Here is a 26,399-nt window from a genome sequence, read left to right as displayed (position 1 = left end):
CGGTCTAATCGATGTAAACAACGTGTGCTCGTTACGCATAGTACCTATATACACGTGCGCGTTTCTCTCTTTCTCTCTCTCCCTCTAACTTGCTAAAAACAGTGTTGTGAAAAACGTAAGCTTTGATTACGCATTAACCCTTTGCCCTACAATATTGTGTCAGTCTCGTGGCAAAGATTCAAATAGAATGTAATAAATATAAATATCACTTAATTCTTTTAAGACCAAATTGAATATTATTTTTCTTTATTAATTGCAATTCTTTTACGTAAATGTAGACATGGAATACGCATAGAATTCTCCTCCACTTTTAATGAATTATGTCTATTGAGCGCAATTAAAAAAGAAATCATAGGGCAAGGGGTTAAGGCTAATCACTAACCCTTATTTTAGCAACCAAAGTGTTTAAATTCTTTTATAGTTCAATGTTTCTCGCGCAAATGTTTTATTTTCGAAACTTTTTCATTGATTATATGTCTTTAAAAAATGGAACTGTGAAGCGATTTTATTAATGTTTTAGGAGAACATAACAACTTGTGTAGAATGAATAATAAAAATGATTACTCAGGTACCTATTGCAAACTACTATCCGCAATCGTTAATTAGGATTAACTACCTCAATTTCAATTGCAGATTAGCAGTAATTGATGGTCATGCAAGATGATTTGTAATCGAATCAATTGCATTTCAATCATCGTCAGTAATACGTAATCAGATTACATTTTCCACAATTCTGGCTGGTTTGTAGCTTTATCGATACAATTCACGAAGTTGCACAGGGGGAACGGTAATTGGCTTTGATAAGCAGGGGAATAGAGGAGGAGCGAAGCCATTCAATGACTGTTCGCGGATCTTTGGATCGAGGCAACTCGCTTGCGTCTCTAGGAAAACATTTTAACGGATCGTTTTATTTCCCTTCAGTAAAAGGGATATCGAGTCTTTCAACATACTTTTCAAATTATAATTCCATTCTTCGAAAGATATGCAAATTGTACGTTTTCATAGACTTCTTTACTTATTTCTTTGAAAGGATGTTAATCTTTTGCATAATACTTCGAGTCGTATCATGTTCTATAGAATTTTGATTTGTCAAATTATATAATTCAAGGATTTCTTCGAAAATCAATTTTAACCCTTTGCACCTGACAATATTTTTCATTCAAATATTCATTAGAGAAACAACTATTTTATTTCTATGTTTCATATGTTGACGCATTACTTAAAATTCGATATTGAATTTTGAATTTTACAATTTTGATGTGTTGAATCAAACGGCGGCTAAGGGCCGCTTCTGGAGTGCCAAGAATTAAGACCAGGAAAATCGTGTTCTCCAGAATTAAACTTGTATTTTTGTTAGTCGTATTTACTTTCTCATTTGCATCGTCTTCTAAAAATCATCAAAACAGCAAGGTGGTGTTTCGTTCTACTTGAAATATCAAAGTGAACATTGCGCAACGATAATTACGATTGCGGGGAATTAAGAGGCCGTGTCGCGAAAGAGAAAAGGAAAAAAGACGGCGGCCATTTTCGCCGGTCACCGGGACACCTGAAAAACCGACGCAATGGCGGCGAGAAACCTGAAATTCGCGATCGCTGATTTTTTGTTGGTTTAATCCGGATTACCGTGTCAATTCATTAAATCCTGGAATGCCGCGGTACTCAACGATCCGGTCTAAATGCTGAATAAAATGTGATATCGAATAGTATACAGTTCATTTCATACCAAATCGTGCGTGCAACTTTGAAAACAAAACGCCTGATTCATGTGCAGTCAGTTTGTAAAATAGTATCCAAAGGTATATAGCAGTATATTTAAAGAATATCGATGAAACTTTTGCTTCTATTCCGAAACATTTCTGATCGGGTTCGTTAGATTGATTTCATATTCTCGAACGAGTAGCTTAGACGATGCAAATATTTCCAAACGATGCATATCATCCATGATGCAAAAAATCAAATTACTCTTCTGTCTACAATTTCCACTTTATATTTACAATAAAATGTTAACCAATTAATGTCTAATACATTTTGAATGATATTTGAAATATTTCTTCTTTCCTTTTTAAATTTCAAACAATTCAGTCTGAATTCACATTCCACAAAGTCGAGCGCAGGTGATTGAAAGTCACGGAAATCGGTGATTCGTTATCAGTGACGAACAATCAACGACGATCCAACAGGACGCCGCGTGATCAAAGAAAAAGTCGTTCAGTGTCGATCGAGAAATTTCAAAATTCAGAGGATCGTCGCCGGACGACTATTCAAATGAGGGTTTAAAGGCTGTCCCCCATTGACATGTACGAGGATTCGTTACACATCCTTAAGCCGCGTGTCGCGTGTACAGGTGTGCCGCGCGCGTAATTAACCGTGTTAGTAAATGTGTTACATGCTGAACGTGTTATAGGTGAATCGCATGAAGCATATGAAGACATTAGCGCGACAGAATGTGGCGTTCCTAATGTAATCGTCTGAACTCAGAACATAATCGTTCGAATTAAAAATATAATTATTTTCGATTCAACCCTTGCCCAATGAATTATTTCTCAATTACGACTGATGCAACTACTTTATCGTTAATAATTTATTAGGGAAAAAAGAAATTTTGATGCTTATTCCATGTATATGTTCACTCAAAAGTCTAACGATTGATAATAGGAAAGTAATTTTTAATTTATGTTTGAATAAGATGAATAGATTTATCGAATTCAGTTTAAAATTTTCGTCACGAGCCTGACACGATACTGTAGGTTAAGGAGTTAAAAAGAAATTGAAGAAACGATCTATAAAGATTCAATTGCAAATTTATCCTACGAATTAAGGAAATAATTTTAACAATATCATTTTCCTTAAAGAAGAATATCAAATGACAATTTTAATTATAGAAGACGAAAATAGTATGCAATAATTGCAGAATAAAAGGTAAAATTCAGTGAGATCGTATAGAAAGATATTGTACTGCGCGAGAACAATCTAATGTATCACTTTTTATCAAAGCAAAAAAAAAAAGGAAAAGCGTGGTAATCAGGCAAGGAAGGAAAGTAACGAAACTGATACCGAAAATTTCGATCGTTGAATGAAGTGATGATTTCCGGGGTAGCCGAATATCACCACGACCAGGGAAATTTTTTCCGTAATAATCAGAAATTGCCGGCAGTTAATCGCCGTGGCCGAGGATGCTCGCTCGGAGTCTTCCGGTATTAACCGATCATGAGAAAACGAGAAAGTTATGGCTTCTAGGTAATATCTTTAACTGATGCGTTCCCGAGCGGAGCTTAGCAGAAAATGTTTTGAATACTATACCAAATGCCAATCGCATATCTCGAATAAAACCATAAAGCAAGTAGGCAGTGAAATTTTAAAAAATTTCAAAAAATACAGATTCAATACTTTCTTATTTATATATATAAAGAAAAAGAAAGTAATAAGAAGCTACGATATATAAGTAAAATCGATGTACAAGTAAATTCATATTTTTCAATTTCATTTTTAAAATTGAAACATATCAAAATGGAACTCGAAACGAAATATTATTATTACTTATGATTTCAAACACTCATTGCCTAAATATTTTTTCGTAAACTTCGTGAAATCTAAAATAACGATTTAAAATAAAACAGACGCGTCGAAGTGATATTTTACCGAGCACCGATCTCAGGTTATCGATCAAGGCATCGTTACGTTCGAAACTCTCTCGCGTAGCATAGTAGGAAGAAACTGAAAAAACGAGAGGAAAAAGTCGTGGCAAACGACAAAAAGGATCGTTAGCGTGATAAATGCACGATGCACCGCAGATCGTCGTTTCCCTCGTTCGACTGTGAAGTGAAAATCGATTTTTTTCGAGTGTAGTTCCTTTTAACCGGGATACGAAGACCGTTCGAGATGACGGGCGACAGGAGAGACTGGATGAAAGAGATGCTCGTCGAGGCGAAATCTGATTCGACGTAGCGAGCCAGCGAACGCGCGCGCGTACGTGTCCCGCGAATAGTGGAAAGTGTGAACAAATATTTAATGTTCGTCGGGGAGAGATACGATGTGAAAGAAGAGATAAATGTTGCTGGAACTCGTCGTAGAGATGCTGACGCTGATCGGCGGGCTGCTCGTCATCTATTTCGTCTACGTTTTCTTCACCAGGAAAGATGGTAAATATCGTGTTCTTCGCTTCGATGCGCACTGAAGGGATCGCTAATTAAAGCGGATCGCGTGATTGGATGAAAAATTTCCTTTGAAGTCAAAGAAAAACATTGAAATTCCTTAAAGAACGAGGTGAATTTTATTCGAGAAGGTTAATCATCTTCTTGCTCGCGCACGGTATAAATGTGAAAAAAATTAATTTATTTAAGATTAATTTTGTTTGAATTTTATTTCTATAATAATATTAACCCTTTGCACTCGAGGGATGCCTTTCAGTCGCTATTTGATTTGACTCAAGAAAATGATAAAACTTAAAATTCAGTATTAAATTTTTATATATCACTAAATTTTTATATGTCACTTAATTTATGTAAGGTATTTATTTATGTTAATTGTAAAAAATATCATTGACATTTCATCAGAAAATAATGAATATTTGTTCAGAAAAATATTCTCGAGTGCAAAGGGCTAATAAAGTTATAGAGGAAAGACTTTCAATTGAAATGTCGAATAACGGAAGATCATAAGGAGAATTACGTTTGTTGGTCAGACCACGTACAATTAAGAGTTTCACAATCTCTCCTTTATCTAAACCAAGACAATGTTTTCCAAATACGGTTTATATTTTATTCCTATTAACAGCTCCATGCAATATTTATATTGCACTGCCTTCTGACACAGTTTTACACAATGTATCATTCTTTCACCGTTACTTGAAAAATTTCCTACGGTGTTTCACCGTTCCATGTAAGTACGTAAAGATTCAGGTAGCAAAGATCATCTGCCAGCCGAGTAAAACCGGTTGCGAAATCGCTGATCGAGATTCTACCGTGGAAGCGTTGACGGCATAGATTCGTCGCGATTATTGCGAATTGTCACCGCGACAGACGCGTCCCTGGCACGGTTGCGCGTAATAATCCGTCGCCGAGATTCATCAGACGAGTTACCACCTTTTCCTATCCTCCTTATCCGTCCCATCACCTTTTACGGTTTCGCAGGATATACATCGTAATAACAGTCGGTCGCGTTTCACAAGAAACGAAACGCGAATCGCGGATCCTTCGGGATCGCTCGCGCCATTGTTACGCACGTTTTCACACTTTTTTTTATTTCCCTTGAATCCTCGTCCTGATCTTCATTGGTTAACGCGAGAACAGCTAGACAGATTACAATTCGTCCACTTTGGATTTTGCACTTTACAACTGGGTCAAAACGATTAACTGTACTTTTCACTTTTTTTTTAAATCATTTGAAATATTGTTTTAATATTGTTGGCACTACTTTTAATGTTGCTACTATTTTTTATAATATGGTTCAGTTTGGAAACAAATGATTCTTTCTAAAGAAATTATAAACTTTTATGGGACCTCAGAGGGAAGTATTTTTTCATAAAAGTAGTGACACAATATTTATACATACTATAGTATTAAAATATACCTGTAAGTCAATTGTAGTACCGACATATGTATACTTGAAGGTTGTACAAGAAAATACAAATGACTCGATTTAATTGGTAGTTCTAGCGTTAAATGCCAAGACTACCGTGGATGGCAACGTTAGCTGCATTTCTTCGTTGTTACGTAGTGACGACATTCGTGGATTAATCATTGCTGATTCGATTACCGGATTGTAATCGGCCGCTGAAGAACAACGACACGTTGACGCGATAACGCGGCTTGCCTTCGACGAGGTTCTAAGCCATTCACCGAATGATTTATCTGATTTACTCTATACTCGAAAATGTTCTCGCGTGTTCGACGTTCTTCGTGTATTTATCTATAAAACTACAGCTAATTGCAGGAAATTGAGAAGTATTTAATAGTGTTCTCTGCTCAAAGCACTTAGCTTATCTCTTAAATTAAATTAGTCGTTATCTCTGATAAGCTAAGACGCTTGGCATTTTGGAAACCGAACACTGCAAACTGCAGCATCGAAACCTTTGCATCGCACTCTGTCGTTTCATTAATACTAGATTTACTAGCTATGAATTAATACATATTTAATACTATAAACATTATTTCCTGAATGCTTACGTTGTCTTTGATTGATGTAATCACAGGAATATGTCTCCCGATTGTCTCTTGTTAATCCTCCAATTTTCAAGATCTAAATCGTACACAATATTTCCTGGATTATTCTCAAATAGCTGACTGATAATTCAATGGTCATGATTCATCCGGTATCTTATCAATTAAAAGAAACTTTTATCTCGGGCAAAGGAAACCAGAGTTACCGATACACTTGCCAGAAAAAGGGAAATCATGGAAGCATTATCAGTGTTCCCTTTCACCTAAAGAGTCATTAGAGAATTTCTGTGCACGGCAACGTTAAACGTGAAACAATTTTATACGCTACGCCGCCACAGTCCATTGACATAAGATTTCACGATGAAACATTCAATTGTGCTTCCTACGAGGCACGATTTTCCCGGGTCGACGTCTTACCGTCGATTCGACACAAAGAAACCTTTCCGCGAGGCTGTTACGCGGTACGTTCGATAATCACTATAATTTCGTTACGTGGGAACGTTTACGGGCACGTTCGAGGGCCAAACACGAGTGGGAAGTCCGAATTTCATATCTTCGCGAAATTTCAACTTTTATAGCGGTTTGATTCTGTATCTGAGATACAAAATTGGTCACTATGGCTCACAAAATTATCCCAAATAATTAATCAAGTGAAGTTTCGTTAGTTCAATATTTAATTCGAATAATTACTCGTTGCTCGCGATAAATTTGATATAAATATTTTAATACGTATATACTATTAATAATTTAATAATTTACTTGAACAATGTTGTCTACTACTAATTCGATCAATGAAACGAGAGTGTTTGGATTACTAGTCATTCAAATAATGAAAAACTCTTTCGCAAGAAGGAAAGAATTGTACATCTGAATCATCCGTTACTAAGAAACATTCTGAATTTGTATAACAATTGTACAGCAATCATCACAGATCTTGAATAATGAATTTTCGAATGGAAAAACTCCATTGTATGAATTTATAATCAGTTGCCGGTGCAATCGTTGTTTGACACGTGCATTCAAGACCGAACCCATTGAAACCGCCACTTTTTCGCGTCGTTTAATTACACCCCTGGACACCGTGCTCATTGTTTGCGTAAGTTTATCAACATATACAACTACCGATCGATCAGAAGCGAAAACACTGTTGCTTCAAAGTCTCGTAAGGAAAAACGTTCGTCGCTGATGCAACTCTGTATTTTTTGTCGTTCGATGGCGGAATAGGTCGGATTTATGCAAACACGTCAAATTAATTTCCAATGTAAAAAAATTGTACGCCGGTGTCGAGTGTTTTTGCGGAAACGAATAAATTGCGGATCTGTATATAAATCGGCTTTTTCTTCGAGATCATCTTATAAACAGAATTAAAAACTTATGAATTATTCCTTAACTTCTTCTTACAACAGAAATAAATCTTTCTTCCTTTTGAAAATATTAGGTACCGGAAAAAGTTCGTCCGTCTTTTTCCTTAATAATGAATTGGATCCTTATTAAAGTTCCAACAGATGCACTCTTGAAGTTTCTATAGAGAAATTTCAAGAAGTCAATTTAAGTGCTCGGTAGCTTTAGTGTTAAGCATACCTTGCTCAGAGTTACGGACGGATGATCACCGATCCGGTGTTTTTTATTGGCCAGCTGATCAATTAGGAAAGAGAATAACTTATTTTCGATAATCTTCGATAATTCCCGGACGAATTCTGTCAGGCGTTAAAACTGAGATTCCCTGATGAAATTATCGAAGCGATTCATCTCAAAAATAAATCTGGAGCGATCCGAATAACTGACGCGACACGAGGCCGTGAGAGATGGCTCGCTAATTGATCAAAGTTACCATTTAATCACGCGATTCAATGAATAATTACGTACGCGGTTAGAATCGGCTGACGAGAGTAAGATTAGAATCGGCGACATTGTTCGAATAGGGAAAGATCGATCGACGTGTAATTAACTGAAAGGCGACAGTGCGTTCGGTGTAACTAATGAATGGCTACGGAGATAGGCGAGCGACGCCGGAGACAGGTAACAGGAAATAAATGTAGGCGACCTTCACCTTCCAGCGAAGGATCAGGGTTAGAAAGCCCATTGGCCGGCGGCGTCTGCGTTTCGTACGCGGGGAAAAGCTGTCTCTCTAATCTGCCACGAAGAATGCGTATTAGCATACGTTCTAAATTTAGCTGTGTTCCGGCGTGAAAATGAAGACAGCTTGGCATTTAACCCTGCCTGTGTATAGCGAGGTGTTATTCTTATTACAGGAGCACGTGACCTAGAAATCGTGTTTCCTTAAATTAAAGGCGTTTTAACACTAGAACCACAGCTTCTTCATATATTGATTGTAGCAGTGATTGATTGTTGAATCGAAACTACTTATTTTTCAAGTAATTTCAGATATTTAACGCTTTCAAGGTATCAATAATTGCGAAATAAGAAAACCACCATTTTGAAGAGTACGGTTGTTCTAGTGTTTTTATTTAAAAATGGAAGAATATATTCAGCTAGTAATTGCATTTTCCATGAAAATGATGCTTTTAAGAGCATCCAAGGCACAAAGGATTAGTTCATCAAAAAAAGGGATACTTAAACGAAGAAAAGGAGACTGAGAAGAAATCGAAGGAATAACAAAATTCACTGGCAATTTTCTAAGCAGGGTTAATTGGATTGAAGTTATAAGATTACTTATAACTTGGTTTATACGGTAAAGCGTGGAAAGTGTCTCTTCCGACATAGAAAACAGAGTATTCGTTTAAAACATTTTATTATTCTGCGGAATGGTTGCACCTCGTGTACCGTTTAATATAAAAAGCAATTAAAGTCGATAGTTGCAGCAGTTTCTAAGGAGTGCAAGAAATAGAAGTAGAGAGTTCTAGGAAATACAAGAAATAGAAGTAAAAGAAATGAAGAACTAGAGTTTCTAAGAGGTAGAGAAATAGTATTCTAAGAACAGTATCCTCTGAAAAGGATGCAAGGACGGATCTTGCTAGATCTTTACTGCCAGAGGTCCGAGTTTTCCGCCGTAAAGAGTTCAGCGGGTCGTCCCGATGGATTTCACTCGGGAACGGGGCGAGGGAACGAGGAACGGGAAACAGCCGACAAGGCCGGGCCGGTGAAATTACGTGTTGTTGCTTTGGAACGACCGTCTCATCGTCTGATCCATTACCGATACCGGGCTACCGGCTTGAGGAAAGTACGCCAGTGTGTTTTCCTGCCGCGTCACACTCGTTAACCCTTTCGCAGAATTTATTTCCTTATCGAGAAAGTTTCTCCTCAGCTCGATCTGTCGTGCTATTGAAGGAGCTCTTCGTGAATCTCGTGTCTAGAGATACTACTAACAATCTGGCTGCTTAAATTGAAATAAAACAAGAATAAATAATGGGTTTCTATTAACGAGCAAACGTTTGTTATTTAATTATTCCGAAGATGAAGAAGTAGGTAGAAAAGTAAAGAATACAACGAGTCATTGGTTTTAATACTACATATTCTTCAACCTTACGCATCATGATATGAAACTTTGGAGAGTTGTATTTCTATAAATGTGGCTGTCGTTGATGAAAAATGTTACGTGGTAGATCATCCGACTACTAAAAAATTGCAATCTAAATTCAGGGTCTCAAGTCAATGTCACATAAATCACTAACTTCTGTTTTATTGTGCAAGAAATACCAAGTCGAAAGTCCGAAGATATTATTTAAAACAGGCAATCGAAGAATCAGTGTGGAACATAAATTACCAACTTTAAGAATCTCACTAAGTGTCGCTAGCGAAAAATGCACGGTGGTTAAACGTACAACATTGTTTCAACTCGAATTCAACCCTTGCGTTAGCGACCAAAACGTCTGAATTTATCCAAATTCTAACGTTACAATATATGTGCAAAAATTTTTGAAAAAATCCAAAAAAATCCAAAGCAATTTTGTCAAACTTTCACGGCCACAATATAACGCGTATCGACTATTGCGAGCCAATGCCAGGGTTAATCAACCTCTTGCCCTACGCTTCATTTCTCTACTATGATCGCAGCAACTACTTTGCCATTAACAATTTATTGTAAAAAGAGAAAACTACTATGTATATTCTATCTATGTTTGCTCTGAACTGTAGTTCTTGATAACAGGAGGATAATATTCCATTTGAATTCAAAAAGGTTGAGTAATATTTATGCTTGCCAAATTCTCTTCAAAATCTTCACCGCGTTGTTAGAAGGCGAGTGGTTGAGACTCTGCATAGTCTGGATCGCGAGAAACAGCAGTTTAGTTAATTGAAGACCTACTCTACTAATACAATAATTAACATTCCCGTTTCCAGACAAATCCAGCGCAGACTCGCCGACAATGGCGCACACGGCGCTCCGCGAGATCGTGGAGCGCGCGGTGGAGGAAGCTCGCAAGCTGCCAGGTCTGGGCAGTTCCGTGGAAACCGAAAGCACGCGGGAAGGACGGGACATCGTGGACCACAGCTACGAGGATCTCCTCGCCACAGCGATACTTAACAAGGTTGCTATAACGAATCGTCCCGGGTGTTCGCGCGCGTGACGCGTCCGTCCGTTCGCGGAATTCGAGATATCCCGTGGCGATCGCGCGAGCCTCGGAATAAATCGATGACTGGATTTTCTAGGTCATCGAGAAATACCAAAAGGAACAGGTGGACGGCAACAGCAACGTTCTCCACGGGAAACCGGTGTCGACGGCCAAGTGCGCGATAAGTAAGCACCGGATAATCAACGATTTTACTCTCGCGATTTAGAAAATACGAATAAATACTCGAGCACGGGTGAAAGCGAGAAATTATGTTGACTGTCTCAATATTCATTTCTTTTTTGTTCGTTTTTTTGTTTGTTTATTCTCGAATATAGATGAAAGCGAAGGGGGACTTGACGAAGGTGTCGAGGAAGGTTGCAGCAGTCTCGAGCCCCTGTCGCAGGACGACTGCAGCAGCGAGTGCAGCGCGTCCTGCTCGAGACACCCGAGAAATCAACCGGAACCATTATCCCTCACGGTGGGTCATTCTCGCGATACTTTACGGCGAAAGTTTCACCGTGACGGTGAATTTATGCGGGATTCGAGAACTCCTTTCGTTCGTCCTCCCGATCGTTTAGATAACCAGCCCGAGTTTGATATGCGGGCTCGTTCCTGAGGGGCTTAAAAGTGATCCGCTAAATTTAGAAAATCGCCGTCGCGCCCTGCTCGGTTTGAATGACTGGCTCTGCCGGAGCTTTATGACTTTTGTATCGCGTTTCGCACTTTTTCGAACCCTACTCGACGGGATTAAAGAGCGCGGATCCGGAGCTGTCCTTAGGAGATCTCGGTACAGCTCGATGCTCCACGCGGTGAATATGTTTTGAGGTACCATTTTCATTAAGATACCGCCCTGAAGCGGATACAGCTTAGGCGCTCGTACAATTTAACGCATAATTTGAAATTTTTCGCGTCGCTTAAACTTAGAAAGTGAAACAATTGAAATAAATAGAAATTCAAAGGAATATAGAAACTGACATATAAAAGAGATTCACGATACGAAGGATGAATGGGACAATCTTAAGTTTTTCAACCGTCGAGTGTCCAATAAGAACAAATGGCAAGATCCTTTCTGACGAACGAACGGAGGTGTAGTTTCGCGAGTTTCAGAAATCCAGAGAAATAGAACGGGAACGACTTTTATCGATTCCCATTCTCCCAAACACGAGCCACTTACTAGACAAATTGATTAACTCCGCTAAATAAAAAGTAGAGAAAGTTAATGCAACAGTTGTTTGTTGAGTTTGAAAATTTCCGTTTACATACGAAATCAAATAATCATTATAGAATGTATTTTACTTTATTATTACAAGTACAGCTTTAATCTAACGGATATGTAAAATGTATAAAGTAGTGCATCCTTGAAGTAATTTTTATTATTATTGCAATTTTTACATTCCCAAGAGACTTTGTATTATTTCATGGTACCAAACTCAGTCATAATGAAATTTATTTTAAATATAAGGAGTTAAGAGGCAATGCAGGGCGTTTATGATAAAATCTTGAAAAATTCAAAAAGTAGAGTTAATCGATTTGGCTAATGAGTGGCTCATTTTCGAACGAAAATCGCGTGTTTCATCGCTCCAGATAGAGGAACGCATAGAGGAAGTGACCACGGTGTACACGTCCGACGAGGATCCCAAAGATAATGACGTCTTGGCCATTAGGAACACTCATCGGGTGCCATTTCCGGAACTTGGAATGGACATTATCGATCGTAAGCAACCAATCAATTTTTAATGTCGAATTCCAATAGATTAAACATGTTTCAGAATAGCATTTACTCAATTACACCGTACATCTTCGATATTACACGGATTTCTTATAATTATCAATAATTTATATTTCAAACGAGGTGTCTAATAATTAAATAATTTCCCTTGTTCTTCATGATCAATCTTTTCAAACGCCAGTACGTAAACAACCGTTGAATACGTAACGTATTAGCGACGATTAATTTTTTATCCAGTTATTAGTCTGACTAAAGTTCTAATACAATTAATTACGTAATTCGACTTACGACTGAGGAAGCATTGTCAGAGCATCATGGTGTCGCTTATTGGATAACGATTCAACTTGCGTGCAGCATTACTCTTTCTTCTATATTATTACATCAGTGTTTCTCGGTCGATGTAAAATACAAAATTTTCCACCTTTTTGTTCTATGATTATTAATTATTATTAGACTCAAGATTTTCCATGTATACAGCCTGCGTTTATAGCACTAGCGCGCTGAAGTGCGATTAAACGAAGACTATAATAAAGGTTTAATAAATCGATCATTTTACTCGCGATTGAACAAATCGGTTCCGAATAAAAAGAATAAATTACTTATTTACATATTATAATCAGTTTAGGTAAAAAACTGGGCAATGTTACGTTCAGATATTTATTTCAAATGTCTAGTAAAGGAAAATTAATTATTGATCTAATAAAATCTAATTAAATTGATTTAGTAAGTATATAATATTACAAATTGCAGAAATGCAATACCAGTTATTTAAATTATAATATATCTATGGAAAAATTAATGTTTCAGCTTCACAAGAGTCCTCGGAGGACAGTCAAGATGAGCCAGACACGCTGACGACGCACATAGGTCTGGTTTCTCCGATAGAATCATGGGAAGAGAACTGGTTGTTCCAAAAGAAGAGGGTGCAGACTCAGGCGGACCCGGTCGCCATGTTGGTGCCGAACCCCAGCGCCGATTTCAAGGCACTGATCGGCGACAAGGACGCGGAGGACACTTCCGACTTATCAGAGTGTTCCTCGGCGCAGTCGGACGAGGAAATCGAGAAAGAATTAATGGAAGCGATAAACAACGTGGTACCTCGAACTCCCACCGACCTAGAATTCGAAAATGGCCTGGACAACCACTCGGAAATTCCAGGCAGCCTTTCGAAAATCGAAACCGTGGACCAGGTTCCTCCTCGACTATTTATTCGGCCAGAAAATGAGAACAAAATTGTCGAACACGAAACCAAGAAGGCAACGAACGATCCAAAATCAACGCCGAAGAACGCAGAAACCAACGAAGCCAAAGAAGTCAAAGAGAAAGATGAAATTTCAGAGAAAGTTGACGAGAAACCAGTTCCAAGCTCCCCGAGCGACGATCATCCGAAGATTCAGGTGGAAAGTCGATCGATCGCCGAGGAGTTCGAGGGAACAGGTGCAAAATGTTTCGAGAATTCGAACAATTCGACGAATGCGAGCGGATCAACGGAGCGGAAGGAGCTCGATCAAAACGATCCTGCGAGCCCGAGCTTCTCCAAGGATGCGGAAACCGAAAAAAATGTCTCGCGTGTACCAATCACACCCACGTGCACGCCGAGAAGGATTTCCGAGTCGGAAGTCGGTGCAGGGAGCGCCAGCCACGTGGAAGTGTTCGCTCTGAAGGACGAGAATGTCCTGAATTCACTCGAGTGTGCTAAAAAGAAGTTGCTGGCTGTCGATGAAGATATGTCGAACGTTTTCGGGGAGGAGGAGAAATGCGGCGAACAAAGAAACGATTATCACGGTAAATTAATGTTAATTTGCTATTCGTTTCACGTGGAAATAATTGCGGTTTTTGTTACTTGAAATTTCGGAGCTTGCTTCGAAAATTTGGAACCTGTTTTAAAGCAGAACATTTTTTTTCTACTGATTTGGCGAATGAGTTTGTTCTGATTGTTCACTGTTATTTATTCAAAATTCTCAAAATGAAAATGGAACAATTTACAATACCTGTGCATATATACTTATTTCAATAATTAATAAAATTGTGGATTATTTATCATCGCAACGATGATTATTTGGACGTTGTTACAGCCGAGGACATTCAACAAGAGAGCGAGTACACCGAGCATTATGACATCGCGACGCAAAGACACTTGGACAGTTTAACAAAAACTGAGATTCCAGTCGTGGAAAATGGGTCGACTGATGCTGAGGTGGATCGACAATTACCAAAAGACGAAGACAGGTGACGAAAAAATCGTAGACTAGGGACAGATTGCGGATTCACGCGTTTCTATTCTGAAAAGGTTTAAAACTTGAGAACTTGCATAAGAATACTGCAATACTGATTTCATATGATTTTATACATTTGCACATTACAACATTCACGAAGACCCGCAATCTGAAATAATTAAGGATTTGATCGATTCGAGTCGCTCCTCGGATGTTCCGTATCGAAACGACTTGACGCAACGTTCGTTTCGTAACGTGAACCGTGTTACGGTCTGCCAAATGCCTTAAGGGTGTTTCTTTTTGCCAATGATATTGTGATACTATTTCAACATTCCTCTGTGCAGCAGGTGCCGGGAAGCTATGGCACTCGCCAAGGCTGGCTCGGCTTCGCGACTGTCTCTGCGGAACGAGAAAGATGAGAGGACGCAGCTGGCAACCCCTCCGAGGCCAGGTAACCGAAACTTGATTTTAGTGAAATAAAAAATCTTAGATTTTAATTAGACTAAGATAAATGTGTGTGTATTTCGTATTAATTGTATGCTTTTCAATTCAACAATTATATTTTTATGCGCGGCAGGCACGATAGCTGAACGGGAGCATAAAAAGTGGGAAAACGCGCCGCCCATCGAGAACAATCCCTACAGCCAGGAGAATATCCAAAAGAGGTTGTGGGAGAGACAATACTCGAGAAGACCCTCCGACATTCCTGGGTAAAAGTCCATTCTGATTCTTAAACTGACCAATCGACCGTTAAATCGGATGTTAATCGACGAATGATTTATGCAGAATCCACACCGAATTGCCGAAGAGCAACGGGACGGATTTGGATGTGGTTCTGACGCCCCAAGAACCGGATATCAAAAGGTAATTTCGATTTCTGCATAAAGATGTCATACTTAGCGAATTATCTGCGGTTCATAATTGCATAAATATATGTAAAATTAAATATTCAGTAAAAAATATTTGAATGCGAGGAACATTCTAAATCTTTTTATACATTCTTATCAAGTTCATTAATACCAGAAAGTCTACTTTCTACGAAGACTTAATTTAAATTACTTCTTAATCTATGTAAAATCTTAGTCCTCGTCCGAAAACAACCTTGGCTTCGTTCTTTTGAATGTTTTCAGAGGATCTTCGCTGTTCCCATTTATTTGCTCCTAACTAAAATAACCGAAACATATTAATGTAATTGTTTCTGTCATTGCTTTTGATAAATTAAACCGTGTTTTGTGTAGGTTCGGCAGGGACTACTACATCAACGACTCGCGAGCGGCAAGCAACGAGAAAGGGAGGAGATCGGCCGCGTCCACCTCGAGCAGACCGAGCAGCTCGATGTCCCAAGGATCGAGCTCGACAGGTGCCGACCAAGAACAACAGGTGAGTTTCCAGCTCGAAAAGTTCGAGGAGGCTTCGCTGCGCGGCAGCCTCTCTAGGTGGACCTATCGCGATCCGTACTCCAGTCCAAACTTCGCGGTGAACCCTCTTCTACGCATGGAACTCGACGGTAGCAAACCAACTAGCACTGATTGCGCGAAAGAACATTCCACAGAAAGTGTCACGACCAAAAGAAACTCAATTTGTTGGAATGAAACGATCGTCGATGAAGAAGAACAAGTATCAAGGAGAAATATAAAACAACACCACATTAATTCCTTCGGCAAATCTCCACGTATTCATCAAGATCAGCCAAAAACAATAACGACAAGTTTGAACTTGGACACAGCTGAAAAAGTGGCTTACAATCCTCTCTACGAACTCAGCCAATCGCCACCCTCGTTTCCAAAAAAACTGAAACTAAATCGCAATTCGAAGGATTCAGGAATGTACTCTATAGAAACGGATTCGCAGGATCTAGAAGACCAGAAGCAAGTGGATGACTGTAAAAGACTGTGTAGCGACGATTGGTCCAGTGACCAAATTCTGTCATCCAACGGCAGAAGGTACTGGGGCTACAATGGAACCAAGTACCACACGTTTGGTGGAATAAAGAATCCCCTAAGATCCATAAACGACTCGGATGAAGACAATTTTGAAAACGAAATCAACGAACCTTCCAACGCTAATATCGCTGATTTCAGCAAGATGAAGTTTCAGACGTTCGGAGGAATCAAGAACAGCAAGACAGAAGGAAAGGGGATACCTATGTACAGGAAGATTAAACTAAGATCACCATTGAAAATTCGAAAAACCAGACGCTCGAAGAGTCCTCGAAGCGATTCTAGTTCGCCGGACCATAAAATGACACCCGAAGATTTCAATTTAAAGTCCATGTCCGGCTCTCAATGGACGGAAGAGGAATACACCGAAGAGAACAGTTCACCGAGAAATGTGTCACGCTCTTCGAACCGGTATAAAATGAATAACAGAAGAAGTCTAGGCACTGAATCGCTTGGTGGAAAAGAAATGATTCGCTCTTCATCGTGTCGATCATCCTCGGAAGACGATTGGCAAGACAACGACTCAAATGTGCCTGACAGAACGGTGATGAACAAGTTCCTGAAAGACATATCGAATGAGGCGAAATCGCGACGCAGTCCTTCGAAGAGTCCTTCGTACTTTTTCAACACTTCCAAAAGGAAATTGTTCGAGGACTTGAAGAGAACTGGCTCTCCAAATAAACATCGTTCCGATGATGACAATGAGAGTCTGAAACTGGAGCCACCAATCGTGCCGCAAGTGGTTGAGAGGACCTTCGAGAGTCTGCGAGACATTCGAGTCGCAGAGGAAACGAGAAAATTTAAAAGCCGCGAGTCGAGACGGAAACGAGCTGCGTGGAGCTTGAACAACGTCACGATCTGGTGAACACGGAAGCTAATCTAATTAATCTTCGTCATCGAAGGGATGATCTACGGTTTGTACAGTTTTAACGAGGCTTCTCACGAGGTTCCTTTTCTGTACACACGGTGCCATATCGTCAACGATGTTCCTTGTTCCGAATGTATTGGACTCGATCGGAACTTCCACAGAATTGACACGTTTCATTGCACTTTCGAAACTTTCATCCAATTTTTTAGCAGTCGTGCATTGTAGAAATATATGGAAAAAATATAGCATCTCATTTAAGAAAAACGGAATCTCCTCCGCAACGCGGCATGCAAGTTTTGTACGAAAATATTCAATCCCTACCCTGTATATATGTTTATAATTTGTAAGTGTACAGTTTGTTTAACCTGTTGAGTTTGACTACATTAATTGAAAATGTTACGAAGTTTTCGGACGACCGTATATTCTTCAACGAAACGTGTAAACGCGACTGCGTCGCGACGTAGAACGTTAATATAAGAATGTCAGAGGATGTATATTTTATTTTTTAAATATATTTTGTTCATGACACAATTTGACCGTACTTGAAATGCATGGTATACTCTTCTGGTGTAGGCTCTCGTACCTCTCGATCGACTCATAACAAAACCGATCCCGATTAAACGAAGATTAACAACCCTCTTCTCTCACCGCGCTCAGAACTTGTAAATATAATATTCTGTGGCTGTTTCTTGTAGATGCGCGCTCGAGTAATATCAACCCACTTACGGTACGATACGAATCGATTTTCACGTGTCTTCTGTAAATAGTAGATGTAGATCGTAGCGAATGAAAAGAAATGAAAAAACTAATAATAAACGAGGCCGGAACGCTTGGTCGAGCGTTCTACGCGATCGATCCTGCGATCGGTAAGTACCGTTTTTATGCGTTTATAAATCGGGGGACCGGTGACTAACAAGATTTATACTAATGTGGTAGTGCATGCAACGGTTGAAAGGAATTGTCGGTATGGTTTATTAGTTTCGCCGATGGTAAAAATCTTTGCATCATTCGGCACTCGGAATATGGTATATGAACGTTTACTAACACACAAGAATTATTTACTTCTTGCTCGAGACGAAAATTACTTGGCTGTGGCGTAATGATTCTGAATACAGTACGCTTCGCGAGAGGAACACTTATTTCCACTTCAATACTTTCTTCTATCTCATTTTTTAGCGCTCCATCTTCTAAAAGCTTTTTCATACGGTATATACAAACTTTCGTATACTTGTTGCTCAAAAATTAATAAAGTCCTCATTACTTCCTCCGTTAATTACAATATCTTCTTAGTTCCGCAAGTAACACAGTTAATAGCAGGAAAGCGTTAATTGTCATACGAAATCACTAGACAACAACATCGTAGATCCAAAAAGTCCCTGTTTCGCGAGGTCTACTGTATTGCAGCGCTTAAGACTGGGCTGATCCATTTGCTGCAAAACTGACCGCACTAACAGTTGCAAAGACCAGTCAGGAGACGACAAAGCTGATCGCTACGCGGATACGCGGTCTGTCATTCTACCCGAGCTTCTTTCTGTTCCAGGAGGACCCGCAGTACAAGGAGACCGAGTACCTGCTGAACAAAAGCAACGACGTGAAATCAAAAGTAGCGAAATGGCAGAGAAACAACAGCCTGGAGAACAAGTACGAATCGCCGGTGCGGAACGGCGAGGACGCGCACGAGACGGAGAGGAAGAATGGGGACACGCAACGGATCTGGGAGGACCAGAAGATAGAGGAGATCCTGGAAAACGAGAGGAAGAACAGCAAGAACGAGATTAACGCGAAGCTGAACAACCAAGAGAACTACGAAACGATCGAGACGAAGAGGACGAATTCGGATGACAATCAGAAGAAGATCAAGAGGATCGATCTAAAGGCGTACGGCTTCGAGAACGAATTCAGCTTGGGCAAGAGCACTAGGACGTCTAGCCCCAGGGTGGTGAATAAACTGGATCTGAAATCGTTCGGCTATGAAGTCGGCGGGATTCGACGAACCCAGTCGAACATTTACCTCAACAGGATCGCGAGCGAGGACTTCAAGCCGAGGATCAACGATAAGTCGAACTTGACGCGTCGCAACGACTACGGAAACGATCAGAACATGATAGAAAGCAGGGCTGCCGGAGATAATAACCTGGCTCAGAGCTCGGAAGCGTTGAACGAATTTGAGGACGAGGCTTACAACGGATTCGGCTTGAAGTCTGCGAAGTCGGTACCTAACATCGCCAGATGTTACTCGAACGATAGCAGCAACCAGGATGACGAAGAAGTGGAGAGTTACAATCAAAATTCGTACACGGAACTGGAGACGATCAAAAACGGGTCGGTTAGAAGTCTGGCTAGTACTTATAGTTTGGAAAAGAGCAACGCGAAGAGCAGCGTGTCCTCCGTCGATGAATTGGAAAACGATACGGACAATTATTCCGAGAAGAACCAGGGCCAGACAATAACCAATGGAAATAAGAAGAGTCTGAGCGATGAAGATACCGATAACAAGGTGCTTCCGCTGCCATCGGTTAGGAGACTTGCTCAGGCGTTCAATAGGCAGGCGGAGCCTGCTGCACCTGTTTCGAAGGTACAAGTTTGTTTTTTCTACTTCATTAGTTTCTTGGTAACATAAAGAATTAATGGAATGGACAGGTAAATGGTGAAGTTTGTGAAGTCTTTTATTGAAAAGAGTTATTTTATATAATGATATCTATATAGAGTGAAACTTCTGCATATAGTCTGAGCAAAATAATAGTCTGTCAAGGTAATTACCCCCTCCAGATTTCGCTGATCTGTTGCCTCCCCTCGTATTTCTTTGTTCCGCCCTTACAATACAAAAATGATGATTCTTCAGAAAATATTTATTTCCGGCTTGTTTGTCAACAGGGAAATAAAACAACAACTGTGAACAAGGACAGATCGTCAACACCAGAGATACAAATAGTCGAAACTCCAAGACAAATGCACAGTTTGACCGCCAGATCCCTCTCGAAACAGTTTCGGGAGGGTCTCAGGCAAATCCCGAACAAGGTCACCTCCCCGCCAGCTAGTCACGTGACGATGGAACAGACCAATATATCGGAGAACCAAACGGAAGTGGTTCAAGGGAAGAACGAGGGCGTGGCTAGTGACACGAACGTGATTCTGCCCGGGAAATTGAAATCGAACATAATATTCTGGGAGCAGATGCAGAGGAAGAGTTGAATTGCTCACGGTCCGTTCGGGGATGCGTATTTTGTGGACGAGATGTGGAAAATTGTAATTAATCGTACGAACGCCCTGTTTCCCAATCGAGAAAATAAATGAACCGAGGAATCGAATGGAACTTAAGTCCGGGAACGATGTGAAAAGAGTCCGAAAGTGGATAATTCGCATATTTTCTTTGTTGTTCGAGGAACAATTTGATTAGCGGAGAAGATAGAACCCAGTAGAACGGTTTGACATTCTTGCTGTGAACGTAAGCGTGCGCAACATCGTTCGAACGGAATCGACTAACTGTGCGAAACAATGTTGATCGATGAGTTCGTCTACCGGTGCAACGTCAAAGGTAAAGCATCTCGCGCCATTGCGATCGCGATCGTGCCAAATAATACCCGCTTGCGATTAGCCAAAGAAAATATGACAAGATTCTTGCGTTGCAGGACTCAAAAGAAATTTTTCGGTCATAATTCTGTCCACGATTTTTTCCAGGAAATAACAAAGCAAATTGTTAATGTACATAAAAAATGCAAATATATACGGTATCTTTTGTTGCTCGAGCGGATTCATATAAATTTCTGTCGGCGGAGATTTATATAAATTCCATTTTTAGAACAGATATGTAAGAAACATATAGTATTCTCGTATGTTATTTATTATTTATTAACATCGGAAATTTTATGTATATAACAAGGTATCCCAAGGATTCGGTGGACAGAGACACTTTCCTTTTATCGACTACCAAAATTTGTAACGACTTTTGTGTTGTCTGTACACTAAAACTGTACTATATTGATATTATATAAATATATTGTTTATTATTACAAAACGAAGAGTGTTATAGCTTCATGCCACGTTCGACGTAAATAAAAGTAGAGGATCGAGGACCTTTCGAAGAGGGATTCAACCAATTCATAAAAGTGTTCAATTTTATTCGAACGTTTCGGTATACATTAATTGATAATTCATATTACGACTGAGTATTAGTTAATCATAAAAATATATCTTCTCCTAATCGTTTGTAAAACGTGATCACAATACCCATTGCTACATATAACTGTATAAAAAAAGAACATTATTCGTGCGTCGATATAGATCCTACACCCCCTCCTTGAGCTGTTTTTAAAGTTTCTAGCATTTAGAAACTGTGGCACCAGGAAAGACATAGAACGCTCAGTAATATATGCACCTGGTTTTGTGGAACGGTATGTGTTCCAACTCAGTAGCGTGTTCCCGCCGATAGTCCCATAAAAAGTGGTCGATTAGTATCGCGTTAATATCAGACTTTTTCAATTCTAAGTTGGGATAACGCTCAATCAAGGCACGAATTTCGTCCCTCACTCTCTCAACAGCCTCAATCGAGCAACCACGAATTTCTATCTCGTCGTCCCCTCCATTTTCTAACTCTACGTCTGAAAATATCACCGTTTATACTACCTAATAGTTAAACTATTCCCTCGTTATAGAATACATTATCGACAGTTACCATTTAAATATAAATATAACTATATTTATACATAACTAATTGGCTCTCATACCATTGAGGGGCGACAATCACTTAACAACTTACCATTCTGTAACCTGCTCATAAGTGGATTGCTATATCGTATTGCACCAAAATGCACAAGAACCTGGGGAATTCGATAATCAGCGAACATCGTAACATAGTCTATATCATAAAATTCGCCTAGTCCTTTTCCCTTGAAGCAGGCCCAAATATCGCCTATCAATATCTGAGCCCTTTTATAAAAGCTGACTAAAAAGAATTAATTTATAATTTAGCCTATCTCCTAGGAAAACAATTTATGCGTTTATTGTACATACCTCTGTGACCCTCATAGTCTGCCTCGTCCTGGTAAGACTCGAACTCGTTTACTACAAGTTTAAGCAATTGTTCAGCTGAATGTGAACACGATTTGATACACTCCACAAAAGTTCCTACAATTGAGTTAAACTTTATAATCCAATATAGTGACTACAAGTAAGTGTTCCTGTACATAAAGAACCAAACATTTGGATATGCATTCTACTCAATGCAAATAAAAAAAAATTCTTTTCGTCATTGTATTGAGTAAAATGCACTTCTAAAATTTAGCTCTCCACTTTGGGAACACCCTATATGTGAACATTAACATCTAGTGAATTGAGCTTGAATATTGGTCCCCAAAAAGCAAGCTCAAACACGTATTTACAAAGCATTTAACTGTCCAGTGTATAACTTTACAGTCTGATTTGCAGCTTCTTCAAGGAGTTTTCAAGATTTAGGAAAGTCTTCCTTAGTATGTACATTTTTTTCATAGAATAGTTCACTGATTGGGCTATAGGTCGGTAAAGTTCTGCACCAGATTCTCGTGGCTTAAAGTATAAAACAATTGCAAGACAACGATTTCGGGCCTGTACCTTGGTATTTCCCTAATAAAATCTTTCCAGCATCTCTCAAAGACTTTAATCTTTCGTCTAAAAGCGGTATAGTAGTTTGATTATCTCCCCGAAAAATGTGCTCGGCGTCGGACCTTGTTATATGAGAGTAATACTTGGGGTCGATTATGGGTTTCCCCTCCTGTTCGGAGCAAATTAAAAAGAATGCATAATGTATCCATGTACAGCTCAAAACATGATGATTTCGAAGCAGTGCATGTACATGGAACTGTTTTTCAAACGTGAACACATAGTTTGTAAACAAAAGAGGATAGACATTAAACGAACAATACAATGACAAATTGAATATAGTGAAATCTCAATGTAACCACTATGTAAAATGTTATTAAGGATGTACTGAAAGTTTATTCATCCAAAAGCATTGCTTATTGAACAATAAAATGAAATCAGAGTGTAACAAATATGTAAATGACATAATTGGTCTCAAAAGGCCAACGTGAGTATTTAATAATTAATTAAAATTTAATGAAACATTATCATCTTTTCTTTAGTAGTATCATTTCATTTTTACATATTATACAATTTATATATGAATTAGAGGTTTGGACAAGCTTGCAGAATCAATTCCTAAGCCTAAAGGTGCAATACCAAATTTTGGTCTACCAAAATGGAAAGTGATGCCATTAGAGTCAAAGATACCCATGGTCCCTGGACCAGAAGGAGCATATAATTTCACCCGTCGTAAAATTGGAAAAGAATTATGGATCCCTGCACCTGGTGGAGATTTCAACTTAAGTGATCCATACTGCTATGAAATGGAACTGTCTTATGATTCGCTTCATGATAAACACTTAGTTTCTTACTTCTCTAGACCACATAACATTCGACATTTGATAAAAGCTGGTCTTATTACAAAGAGTCTGGATGCAAAGTGTTCCTTGCGTGATTACAACATGTATAGAAAGTATTTACGGAAGTTACACTGCGACAGTATAAAAAAGGAGTTAAATAAAAGATCCAAATTGTCCACAGAGGAAAGAGCTATTTTATACGCACAAGAACAGGCACAGAAAGAAGTGAGAAAGTAATGTCCAAACTGTATGTTAAGTAACATATGTAAATGTATTATTTAAACATAATATTGAACAATTTTATTAGATTGAAGAAAAGAGAAAGATTAATGACATTAGTGGGAGCAAGCATCAGAAAACGTGAACAAGCTGAAAAAGTAAAACTTCAGAAACAGAAAGAGAAACAACAAAAGATAGAAGAAAGATTACATGCTTTGGCATTAAAAAAACAAGAAGACAGACATTTGCAATATATCAAGAGTAAAGCAAAAGCTGAACAAATTCAACAGAAACAAAAGGTAGCAATAGAGAATGAACGACATAAAATAATTCAGGTTCTAATAGAATGGACCAAAAAGGAACGAATTCGTAAGAAAACTAGAGAAATGAGACTGATGCAAGAGAAGGAAGAAAAATGCCAAAAAGTGGAGAAAAAGTACATAATAAAGTAACAAAAGAAATAAGTTTATAACTATTAATATTTGATATTGTGTTTAAGATGGCAGGAAAGACTAGAATTTCAAAAAAACCAAATGAAGAAAGAACAATTTTTGCTTCAATGTATAGAGGATCAACGTACACAGTTTATAGAAGCATATAATGATAAAGTACAGAGGGAAAAGGAGAGAATGCAAAGTATGAATTACATAGTAAATATGAATTGATAGACATACATTAAGATATAATATATATAAATATTATATTTGCAGAACTTTTAAAAAATATTAAAATGTTTTTGAAGTGTTACTTTGCTAGACATTATGGAGGTATAGAACGTATTTGCTGTAAGAAAGATTCTGATGATGACATGGTACTAATATAAACTTATATTTGATTGTTGAGTTTATTCAATTTCATACTATTAATATCATAAATCATATTACAGGAACAAACTGTAACATCATCTATGACTCTAGGTGGTTACAAACAAGGATCTTCACAAGTTTATGAGGTAGAATTATTAATATCTTTTAGTGACATGTATGTTATCTTTAGTGATATATGTAATCTGATAACAATTTCATCTCCTAGGGAGTAAGATACCATGATAAAAATGTAACGCATGATCAGAAAGATAGAAGTAAACTTATAAAACATTCTAGACGAAATAAAAAGGGGGCAGAGAAAGAAATGAAAAAGAAAATTACAAAAGAAAAGAAAATAATTGTTAGCGCTAAAAAAGATTATAAAAAGAAAATAGGAAAGAAGAAAAAGAAACAAAAAAAAGAAATAGATGAAGAAGAAAAAGTGGAATCAGAAGCCACAAAAGAATCTGAATCTACCATGAAAACTGACACATCTCAATCAACGATGACACCTACAGTGTCAGAAAAATGTAGATGTCAATCAATTAAAGATAACATGAAAGTTACTTGGACATAGTAATCTTAGTATTGACAAATCAAAAAAGCACTATATTTCTATTAGCAGAAATGAAATTTCATTGTTAAGTACTGAAATTATAAAACTGCATTCACTCACATCTATAGCCCTCTTAATAGCAGCACACAACGCAAAATATCCACTTTGACCATTAACAGTCCACCAATCCTTTGGAGAATCCTTCTTGCTCCAAAAGGAATAATTCAGCGTGTCCAGAACAAATATCCAATCAACAGCTCTTGGATCATCCATAGATGGGTGCCACTCACATTGAGAAAAATTATTCATGTTTATTTTTTGATTTTTAAGGCCTTCTAAAATCTGTAAGGAAAATCCATTATTTAGATTTAACTACAGCTATTAAAAAAAAATATATATTTTTCACATTTATTTTTAACCAATAGGAAAACAAAACAAATCCGATAACATATGTGAAAAATAATTTATATAAATGAAAAGTAGAATTCTAAAATAAAAAGTAAATTCCGAAGACGCTGAGAAATTACTCACCGCGCATGCAAGATTTTTAACGCCTTCTTCTTCGATAAAAACATTCTTCGACAGTCTTGCTATCAATTTGGCGGATTCTTTCGGCATTAGAGCCATGATTGGAAAAGTATCACAGTTTTTTTTAACAGAAATTAAAAATTAATATCAGAATAATTTTTAACCGGGTCTACCTTCTGTGATAGTCAACGCACTACATTGTCCCGCAATCAAGCCAGTGATCACATGATAGTGTCACGTGACCGATGATCCGTGGCACGTTAGCAACGACCGCGTTGTAAACAAACATGGCTGTGAATGTCAAAATTCGTAGGATCGGATTTTCGATCGTTTCTTAATTATACGCACAGATGTTCGGTTTGATATGACAAGAATGATATTTCAGAAACTTATAACGCGTCAATATAAGGTAAGCATTTTCTGTTTTAAAATCACATATTTAGTACTACACG

The 26,399-nt window shown here is 38.4% G+C and overlaps 3 protein-coding genes across 13 annotated transcripts in view; 2 read left to right on the top strand and 1 right to left on the bottom strand.

The window, feature by feature from the left end:
• The window catches only part of LOC116426488 (Myosin-7a binding protein), a 70,113-nt gene extending 48,676 nt beyond the window's left edge, over positions 1-21,437 (top strand). For 7 of the 11 annotated variants that reach the window (XM_076370035.1, XM_076370037.1, XM_076370039.1 and 4 more), the window contains 10 exons: positions 10,458-10,645; positions 10,767-10,854; positions 11,005-11,147; positions 12,254-12,383; positions 13,206-14,183; positions 14,474-14,627; positions 14,959-15,065; positions 15,192-15,324; positions 15,401-15,478; positions 15,853-17,963. In XM_076370035.1, the coding sequence (XP_076226150.1) occupies positions 10,458-10,645; positions 10,767-10,854; positions 11,005-11,147; positions 12,254-12,383; positions 13,206-14,183; positions 14,474-14,627; positions 14,959-15,065; positions 15,192-15,324; positions 15,401-15,478; positions 15,853-17,419 (3,566 nt within the window). In that variant the 3' untranslated portion in view covers positions 17,420-17,963. Of the gene's footprint in view, positions 1-3,846; positions 4,140-10,457; positions 10,646-10,766; positions 10,855-11,004; positions 11,148-12,253; positions 12,384-13,205; positions 14,184-14,473; positions 14,628-14,958; positions 15,066-15,191; positions 15,325-15,400; positions 15,479-15,852; positions 17,964-18,962; positions 19,998-20,296 lie in introns of those variants that run through there. The other 4 variants (XM_031975486.2, XM_031975487.2, XM_031975479.2 and 1 more) reach the window with 3 other exon arrangements.
• Positions 21,438-21,519: 82 nt separating this feature from the next.
• LOC116426491 (queuosine 5'-phosphate N-glycosylase/hydrolase) lies at positions 21,520-26,100 on the bottom strand. Its single transcript, XM_031975498.2, has 6 exons — positions 25,951-26,100; positions 25,540-25,761; positions 23,009-23,168; positions 22,433-22,546; positions 22,179-22,364; positions 21,520-22,020 (listed from the first exon to the last, which is right to left on the bottom strand). The coding sequence occupies exons 1-6, from the start codon at positions 26,044-26,046 to the stop codon at positions 21,782-21,784; spliced, it is 1,017 nt and encodes a 338-aa protein (XP_031831358.1). The 5' UTR covers positions 26,047-26,100; the 3' UTR covers positions 21,520-21,781.
• On the top strand, positions 23,162-25,594 carry LOC116426493 (uncharacterized). Its single transcript, XM_076370046.1, has 5 exons — positions 23,162-24,071; positions 24,146-24,493; positions 24,557-24,693; positions 24,768-25,009; positions 25,090-25,594. Exons 1-4 carry the CDS (start codon positions 23,665-23,667, stop codon positions 24,878-24,880), a joined length of 1,005 nt encoding a protein of 334 aa, XP_076226161.1. The 5' UTR covers positions 23,162-23,664; the 3' UTR covers positions 24,881-25,009; positions 25,090-25,594.
• Positions 26,101-26,399: the final 299 nt, after the last annotated feature.

This window comes from Nomia melanderi, chromosome 8 (assembly GCF_051020985.1).
Source record: "Nomia melanderi isolate GNS246 chromosome 8, iyNomMela1, whole genome shotgun sequence".
NCBI classification, from domain to species: domain Eukaryota; kingdom Metazoa; phylum Arthropoda; class Insecta; order Hymenoptera; family Halictidae; genus Nomia; species Nomia melanderi.
Note: the sequence above shows the minus strand (reverse complement) of the source record. Positions and strands in the feature narration are given on the sequence as shown.

Excerpts from the sequence above, each read along its gene's own strand:
- LOC116426491 (XM_031975498.2), bottom strand. The coding sequence starts at position 26,046 with ATGGCTCTAATGCCGAAAGAATCCGCCAAATTGATAGCAAGACTGTCG. Across the intron at positions 25,762-25,950 it reads TTAAAAATCTTGCATGCGCG|ATTTTAGAAGGCCTTAAAAA; the intron begins GTGAGTAATTTC and ends TTTTCCTTACAG. Across the intron at positions 22,365-22,432 it reads AGACTATGAGGGTCACAGAG|TCAGCTTTTATAAAAGGGCT; the intron begins GTATGTACAATA and ends AATTCTTTTTAG.
- LOC116426493 (XM_076370046.1), top strand. The coding sequence starts at position 23,665 with ATGCCATTAGAGTCAAAGATACCCATGGTCCCTGGACCAGAAGGAGCA. Across the intron at positions 24,072-24,145 it reads GCACAGAAAGAAGTGAGAAA|ATTGAAGAAAAGAGAAAGAT; the intron begins GTAATGTCCAAA and ends CAATTTTATTAG. Across the intron at positions 24,694-24,767 it reads GGAAAAGGAGAGAATGCAAA|AACTTTTAAAAAATATTAAA; the intron begins GTATGAATTACA and ends TTATATTTGCAG.